The following is an 8,867-nucleotide window of genomic DNA, read 5'->3' as shown; positions in this document are numbered from 1 at the left end:
TCATTTTTGATTGCATACTGGTACCAAACGTTTATCAGTAGCAAATGAGAACTATATTAATCTCATGGTGTGTCCTTGAGGGCGAATATTACGTGGTTGCTGCCACGCATGTTTAATGTATGAATTTGGTCAATCTTGGCGATAAGGGCCATTATTAAAGCACTTTCAATCGAGTGCCGAAAAATTAAAAAACAAAGTAATCCCAGAGGCAAATCAGAACAAAGGTTAGCATTATTGTTAACCAATCAGGAATCAAAGTAAAGACAAGGAAACTGCTTGAAGCGCGGGAAAAAAAATCCAACTGACTAATTGCAAGTCACAATTGTTTTTAGTTTTGCATCTGATAGCTTTAGTGGAAGTTTCGAGTTTTTTGCGCCAATCACAGAGCAAAGTTGACTTAACCCCGTAACTCTCAGAAGTGATTAACATAATCAATTGTAATATCCACACATTATCCAGCAAACTGGTAGTGGGATTGCTTAAACTTATCAGGTTGAAGTTGTTCTTTTGATCTAACACCAAATTTTCAAAACGAATTTATAAGGAAATTTGTAGCAGCTAGAGGAGAGATTGAACAATCAGATCTTGGGAGTTAAAGGGTTAAACCAAAGGAATCTCGGATTACTTTCGACATTCAATTGAAGGTAGCTTTACAAATCATGCTTACACCTTCCTCCAAATCAAAGAAATATGGCATAACAAGAGAGGTTTGAAAGCTCCCGTGGGGCAGAGAGAATTTTCACAGGAAACAACCGAGAACGGAAGTGGAAAGCGGAAAAACATCAATACATAATCATGGTCCTTAAGGGGGTCTCCAATAGGATTCTTCAATCCCGCGATCCCGACTAAAATTTTCTTTCAATCCCGTAATCCCGATGATTTACACAGGCGAATCCCGATCCCGTTCATGAATTTTTTTCTTAGTCCAATACCAAAAAAGGGCCCACCAGTAAAGGGGTATTCATTACTGCGAGGATCACTTTGATATTCGTTTCTTCAACCGCAATTCACATTGATATGATTTTCATATATTTGCAGTCATTTATTCACCACTTGGAGGGTTTATTTTAAACCAAAATCACGACCAGTTCCAAGTTGGCTTGTTAGCTCAGTTTGTAGAGCGCTACACCGGTATCGCACAGGTGATGGGCTCAAATCCCGTACGGGCCTGATTTTCTTTCAGGGCTTATTTTTAGGACTAGTTAAGTTGTATTCATAACTGCGAGGATCGCTTTCATAGTAATTTCTTCAACTGCTGTTCACATATAAATGATTTTCATATATTGGCAGTCATTAAAGGGGCCTTTTCGGTGGGTGATGATTTTCTCAATCAGTATTGATCCGTTTTTTTTTTCACCAAAAAGATGTTACTGTTCATTTTAGAAGTTTTCGAAGTTTTGCACGAATAACGTACACTAGCCACAGTCACGACTTCCTTCTGTTTAACTTCGATCACGGAAAAGCGTATTAGTAGAGACAGGTCAATATCAAAGAGACGAATAACAATGTCAACAAAAGCATAAAAAAAAAAAAAGGTGACGGCAATCCCATAGTTCCATAACAAGAAAAATAAAGAAAAATTAACTCAAAAAAATTCTGCTGTTGAAGTGAATACTTCTTCCGAAGCGAGAAACTCTTCCGAAAAGAAAATTCGCCTCTCGTTCCAAAGATGGAATCCCGCCAACGTCACATGCGGTCTCGTCGTGGGCCGATTCTTCATCACTACGCGGGGAATCGTACTCTAACATCCCATCTTCCTCTTCGTCTGCTCCTCGAGGTCAGAGCGTTCGAGGCTGACCGGTTCACCTGGCTGAATCTCTCTCTGATATAGGTACGATGGGAGAGTTCCAGCTCTTGCCATTGTTGTCTCCTGTTTGACAGAACGCTGACGCACGGCAGCACCAAGTGTTTGCGCCCAGTCCCTTATCCTCTGTACGCCTTGTGGTGCCATCGGTACAGGTGGTAACGGTCGAACTACTGGTATGGCTGACAGGATCACAGCTCGTTCGGGTACAGCATACCAAGACTTCAGATTTGTAAAATAATACGCCGCCTAATGGGTTGTCCTCTTCAAGCCTTCCTTGGCAGCGTTTCCAAAGTTTCTCGGATAGTTCAACATTGTGCAAAGTGGATCTTTGTGGTGCACAACCGAGTGAATATTCTCCACGTCTAGGGTCATTTCGGGGTAGAAACTTCCTAACTTCCAGAGTAGCCTTGTTTTTTAAAGCTTTCAAAATTGCCAGATTGCCCCTCTCGCTTTCGAGCCTTCAGCACCAATTAGCAAAACATGCTTTGAGACTTTTACCGACGCGAACACTGTCCGGTTATGTTATAACCAAAGTCAAAGACGGGTCTCTTTGTTCCCTTCTTGGGTTTCTTCTATAGGTTTTCTAACATGGTAACTACAAAAAACCTAACTGTTTCCTTGAGAGCCTTTCAAGAGACCACCTTTTGTGAAAGCTGAGCCCGAAATTTTTCTTTCCGTAGAAAGCAACTTCCGCTCTTCCCCTTCTCGTAAAAGACTGCCACACAACGTATTACGTCCACTATGTCCAAGTCCGACTCATCGCTTTCGATAGTAGCGGACAGCCTCTATTTTTCTCGCACCGATTACTAAATTATTCGGTCACCAAGAAATCAAAGGCCACTATTACAGGACAGGGCAAGGCTAAGAATTTCCAGATATCACCAAGGGGTTGCAAAGAAAAAAACAGCAAAAGGCAAAGGTTGTGTACCTGGCACGTGCTTCGATAAGAATGCCAACCTTTGTGCGGCTTTTTTTTATCCTCCCATGTAGTCGTTTTTAGGGGATTGAGTTTCACTTTCGCGCTGTGTGGCTAGAAGTGAAACGACTGAAAACGACTGCGTGGGAGGCTAGACTTTTCTGGACTTAAAATTCGCGTCAACGGACTTCCCGGCTCTCGGTTCGTTAAGGTGATTATTTCCCGGGTCCTGTCCCTTAAAATCGCCGATTCCCGAGTCCCGTTCATAATAACCATCCCGCATCTCGCTCCCCTCTTTCTCCAAATTCCCGGATCCCGGGCTTCAGATAAGCCTAATCCCGGATCCCGTAAAACCTATCGGGGACCCTCCTTTAAGAATGGAGACGATTCTTTAGCAATACAAAGGAAAAACATTCAGTGCACTTTTGAGCTCTTTTAAAAATGTATAAGTATCTTGTACAATCTGGCGCAAGATTGAGCGCTTTCAAATGTGTGCATTAGTGTTCTAAATTGAAGGCAATGCACCACAGAGAGGCAGGGTAAGGGAGAGGGGGGCGGGGGTTAGTCAACGATTGCTTTTTTTTAGTATGGTGTCGAACGTATGAGTGTATGTTTGCGACACTATTTTCACAGTTTGTGCCGAACTTTAACCAAGCCCCCTAAAAGCGCATACTCTATGATATTTAGCTTCTCAAAAGTCATAGGAGGAACTTTAATCAAGTTTATTGATTTATTTTTGTGTCGAAAGCGTAAGTACAATTTTAGTTCTTTGTGCTTAAACATCTTTACGGAAACACTTGTTACACAAATGAAACTACTCACACAGGCAAATTTTTCATCATGATATATACGTGACTTGTGAAAAATCAGACTGGCAAAACATGAGCCAGTCAGCTATTTACCGGCAAAATGTATGGACTTGAGCCTAAAACCTCCTGCGTGGCTTATGGTGCTTTAGGCATCTTTCGAGTGGTTGCTGCTGGAACTGCAAAATACCTTGAAACTGAATTTTACGATATTTCGGTGTGATGAGTCTACTGGGGGTTGAAGAGCTTTCTACCAGCTGAAGTTAACGTCGTTAACATAAATCTTGCAGAATATTCACTTGTCTTTCAATTTTTCAATGGTCAATTAGCTTCGTAACCATTCTCACAATGGTTGATAGTACTTCATACCGGATGAAGTTAAGTTGTAACTTAGTTCATTTTGCATTTCGACTTAGTTCAGAAATCATAGTATATATAATTAGGTCTTCTTTTTTGAGTTTTTTTCGATTGTGTATCGTTGCTTTTCTATACTGAAGGATCGCCATACTTAGCTTAACAGCCCATTTAATCAAAACTTCAACTTAACACAGTTAATAACCCTCTGGACACCACAGAGTATTAGAAGTAGTCACAAAGGCTCGATAAACTTTTTAAGTTTTAAGTTTCTCCAAATCGACGTCCCACATGTTTTGTGCTCATTTTTATAAGTGCTTTTGTAAATCTGTCGATCCTGAAAGTCCATTTGCAGTCACCACAAACAGTGTTTGTGGTAACTGCAAGAGTTTGTGGGTTAGACTCGTGTGGTTCATACTACTGGCTGCTGTCCGTGATAGACCGTCATTTCGTGTCCGTGATTGTCAGCCCCTCGGTTGTAATTTTCGTCTGATGCATTTAAAGCTTGGTGGCTACTGCTTATTTTTGCTGTATGCTTTTTCTTTTTCCTGAAGAGAAATGAAGGAAGATTTGTGCATGAGCTGGATTCAATACTACACAGCAGGATAAAGCATGCGTGGAGCTTTCATTAGAATCATTAAACCAGCGTAAAATATCTGGAGTACAGGGTGATGACATAAAAGGAAGACAAAGCTCCTGACGGGAAAATCATTAATATGGATTTGACCAGAACTGGTCAAATTTACAGTCATGACAAATGAACAGTCAATTTACTTATCTTACACAGTTTACAATAGTCTACCACGGTTTGGAATTTTCCCCTCAATATCGATCGCTGGTTCGACAAGCTTCTCTTCATTAAAAAAGAAGGAAAAAGCCGACTAAATTTCTCATGAAATGAGTCTGACTTGGGAAGCCGCATATTTACATCTTATTTACAATTTTATTAAAAACCGAGATGGTCTTCCTTGGTAGTTTCGTAGAGATCTCCCGTCCCTACCGTACTTTTGATTTTGTGTAAATTTACTAAGATGTTTTCAGTCTCGTGAAAGGCGTTTTTCTGCAATCATTGATTATCAATTATTAGCAATTACCTACGTTTAGAGGGCTATGCACCCAAAATTCGTGTACTGATGCCTTTCCATCAACAGTATTTTTATTTTTAAAAGCAATAAACCGCACTTTGTATTGGTATAACAGCGTAATTACCCACGTGGGGTGTTAAGAGAACACTAGTGAAATTTAACCTATAGTTATAAAATAACTATGGCTTTATCAGTGCAGTGAATCATTGGTTTTTGACCAATCAGGGAGCTCGTAGCATCTCAGTTATCTTATGAATGAACTTACACACAGAAGACGATGACAGCAATTAGAACAAGGACCAAAACTCCGACACAGACTCCGATAACGATCCACTTCCAGTCGTCATTTGTCTTCTCCGTGGTGGCGATGGTAACTGATCGAGTTGTTATGTTTGGAGGTGCAGTGGTCATATTGGATGTGGTCGTGGGTGAACTTGGGGTTGTGAGCGCGATAGCAGACTTGATTTCAGATATTGGAACTCCAAGCACTCGCTCCAGTTCTGCCTTGTTGTTTTTTATCACAGTTTCGAGGGCATTCACCGGAATGACGCCACCACTCGTAAGGTATAACGGTAGTAAGATGTAGAACGCAATCCTCAAGGAGTTGCCTTCCTCTTTCGGGAAGCCTGGTAGTAAATGAACATTATCTTTGGTAATTAAAGCTGCGGATCGCCTGCAAGAAAGTTAAGGAAGTTGGTAAAAATAAGTACTAATCTTCAACACAGTGGAGAATGGATAGGCGTCTTTCGTATATTATACAATGATCATTCGGCGGAAAAAGCGCTTAACTGCCTTGTTAAGCATGGGCACAATATGGAGCCTAATAGGTACTTTGCTTCTAATACACTGGAAGTTTTCATGAAAAATTTCTTCCTATTTCTTTAACACATTTTTAAGACAAGTACCTTCTCCTTTTGCTTGTTATCCCACATGCTGCTTTATCTTTTTGGCAGAAAGTGTCGGCTGATTTAGCGCATGTTGTTCTGAACTTTTCATCCACTGATGCGCTGTACTGTAAATTGCGAATAGAAACACAACAAGCACATGAGGTGGACAGAGTAATATACACCAGAGGCAGTTCGATATGACACCTTAATGTAAAACCATTCCGTACCATCCTACTACATATAAAAAGGCGACAAATAAGTGGGTAAAGTTATTCTCATATTGCCATCAGAAAGAACGGCTACGAAAGACAGTAACTCTAGACAATCTTATTGGTACAGCAAGTACTATTAAATTAGGTGGTTTGGAGTATAGTTTTGAAGATTACATAAATTGGCAAAGGGAAATCTCAAGAAAAGTCCCCTGATCACATCTTTGCGTCCTTCACAACAACTCAATTATCAGAAAAAAAAAAACGGAAACAACAACATGGTTTTAGTATTATCCTGTCACTTCTAAATAGCCCTCAAAAATTGGGAGATGAACACCGCAAAGGTCTGTCGTTTGTATCTCGGATAGGAAAGTTAAAATGAAAACGTCCTAGCACTGTTGTTTACCTGTTTCTTTTCCATATTTTGTAGCGTAATTTCAATCGCATTCTCTTTTTCTTTTTCAGATGCTTCCTTTGGCGTTGGGACTGTCGGCTCCGGCGGTTTTTCTCCTGGTTTGAGGGCTAAATCACCAAACAGATCAAGGTTAAGTGTTGTAAGAGAATAACAGTTTGCGAGTCTCAGAGCCTTTGTGGGGTTGTTTGAATTTTTGACCCTTTTATTCTATACTGGTGGTTTTTATATTTCTCTGTTGGTTTTTTTCTCTGTGATCGATTAGATTTTATTGTGTTAAATTTCTCATCGTTGTAATAATAATCGATCGAAGCAACTGGAAAATAATAAACCACTTACACCAATTAAAAATAGTAATGATCAACAAAATCTGCTGAATTTAACTCATGCCGACATGGCAGGCATCGATTGACAATGATTTTCATCCATTGCTCAGGGCGAGTATCCCACGAAAATCAGTTAAGCGATTTCTCACAATTTAAGACCTTGACTTCTCTTCACGACGGTTAAGAGGTTATTCGTTACCACATGTAACGAATAATTCTGGTGTCGCTTCTCACCTGTGCACGTATTGTTTATGTAGAACAGTCCGCTCTGGCACTTGCATGTGTAATTACCCGGGATATTTTCGCAGATACGCGATTTGCCGGGACAACTGAATAATGATGAGTTTAAGCATTCATTGATATCTGAAAAAAAAAAAACCAAGTTCATGTTTTGTTTACAGCCGATAAAGTTCCTCAAGCAAAATATTACTTTTTGCGCTTAAGTCAAAGGACTCAAATTGGAAACGGCAGACATGATGGTTTGTAAAGTACAAATCGACTTCCAAACAGAACGTGTTAATAACGTGTCGTCATTCGAACATATTATTTTATTTTAAATTTGGCTTTGCATTCATGCATGCACGAGCATCTATGATGTTTTTGCATAAACCAGACAACAATTTCTGTTTTGGAAAATTAAACAAGATTTTGCATGAGAAGATAGCAGAGGAATACCCATCATAACACCAGATCACTTCCGTTGATAATGATGGGAATGGGAGCTTAGCAGTTGAAATTTTACGAGGTAGCTCTTCTTGTTCACTGTTTGCAGGTCAAATTGAAATTTTTTTAAAGTTGGTTTTTGTAGAGGGAAGAAAAAGGAGGAGAGTAACGCTCGGAGCAAGAACGAGAACAAACAACAAACCAAAAACAAACTCAATCGGGGAATCGAATTCGGTCCACAGCGGTAGGAGACGAGCGCTCTCACCACTGCGCCATTCCCGCTCTGCAAGAAGGATCTAAAAGTAACTAATTCTAAGTCGTGAACCATGTGGTGTCTCTTGAAAGGGAAAATGGATTGCCGTTGGAATGAGGTCGATACGGACTAGTTTGACATATTTAGCCTGTAGTAATTCTGAACAAGTTTAAGACTTATGACCAGAACAGGTGAAGCCATCTGCGTCGAGCTGATATCCCGGATAACACTTGCAATCGTATCCACCATCTTTGTTCTCACACTTCTGTGTGCACCTGATACCGTCGATCTTGCATTCGTCAATATCTACGACAAAGTAACAAAGGGTTGGGTGGTTTTTATTATGTATATTCCACGCACGATGTAACTGTCCAAAAGCAATTTTGCTTCAATGGGCCTCGTCGGGCGTGGTATGTGTACATCTCAAAATTAAAACTAAGATTTTTATCGTTGTTTCCTTTGAGTTCACGATTAGTCTTCCACTTCCCTAAGTATACCGTTCCATTTTGTTCGCTCCTTCTTCCCGTTTTGGGCATTTACCTTCTTGAAACGCTAATCTTTTGTTGTTTCTCGGCCTTCATCTTCAGGACAATTTTCATCGTCGTATAATTGCAATTTAGCATCTATAAGTAAGACCTTGCCAAGTATCCTTTTGATAGGCGTTTTCCTTCAATGGACGTTACGGATACGAAGACCCATTAAGCAATTGTTTAATCAGTGGCCCCTAATCGAGGCATCCAAAACTAAAATATTGGTTGTTGGTGTAAAAATTTGACATGTGAGTGCACTAAAGATGCTATTTATTATTTAACTTACCTTCACATGTTCTGCCGTCACTAGCTAATTTAAATCCTGCTTTGCAGTCACAAGCTTTTTCGTTGTCTTTCTTTATAAAACAGATTTGGCAATCGCTGTTATTGCAAGGATTGGTCGCTGGAGCAAAAGATGGAAAGGATTCAGTCTGTTTAATCTTGTGTAAATGCTATTTTCCTGTCTTGAGCAGTATGTAGGATTATTTCATGTACATTTTTGTGGGAAAAGGAACAACTTTATCAGTGTAACCCTAATGCTTAGATCTCCATAGGTTTCTAATTATTATCAACCTTAAGGTGAGCTTTAGTTACAAGTAAAAATGACTTGGAAGTTTTG

The 8,867-nt window shown here is 39.9% G+C and overlaps 1 protein-coding gene across 3 annotated transcripts in view; it reads right to left on the bottom strand.

Moving 5' to 3' along the window:
• Positions 1-3,430: 3,430 nt before the first annotated feature.
• LOC131789123 (mucin-like protein) overlaps positions 3,431-8,867 on the bottom strand; it is a 46,586-nt gene continuing 41,149 nt past the window's right edge. For all 3 annotated transcript variants that reach the window (XM_066169616.1, XM_066169617.1, XM_066169618.1), the window contains 7 exons: positions 8,535-8,651; positions 7,902-8,024; positions 7,037-7,165; positions 6,471-6,586; positions 5,874-5,980; positions 5,234-5,641; positions 3,431-4,431 (listed from right to left, as the gene is read on the bottom strand). In XM_066169616.1, coding sequence (XP_066025713.1) covers positions 4,296-4,431; positions 5,234-5,641; positions 5,874-5,980; positions 6,471-6,586; positions 7,037-7,165; positions 7,902-8,024; positions 8,535-8,651 — 1,136 coding nt within the window. In that variant the 3' untranslated portion in view covers positions 3,431-4,295. The remainder of the gene's footprint in view (positions 4,432-5,233; positions 5,642-5,873; positions 5,981-6,470; positions 6,587-7,036; positions 7,166-7,901; positions 8,025-8,534; positions 8,652-8,867) is intronic.

The sequence above is a fragment of the Pocillopora verrucosa genome, chromosome 7 (genome assembly GCF_036669915.1).
Source record: "Pocillopora verrucosa isolate sample1 chromosome 7, ASM3666991v2, whole genome shotgun sequence".
NCBI classification, from domain to species: domain Eukaryota; kingdom Metazoa; phylum Cnidaria; class Anthozoa; order Scleractinia; family Pocilloporidae; genus Pocillopora; species Pocillopora verrucosa.
This window is presented reverse-complemented; position numbering and strand designations above follow the sequence as displayed.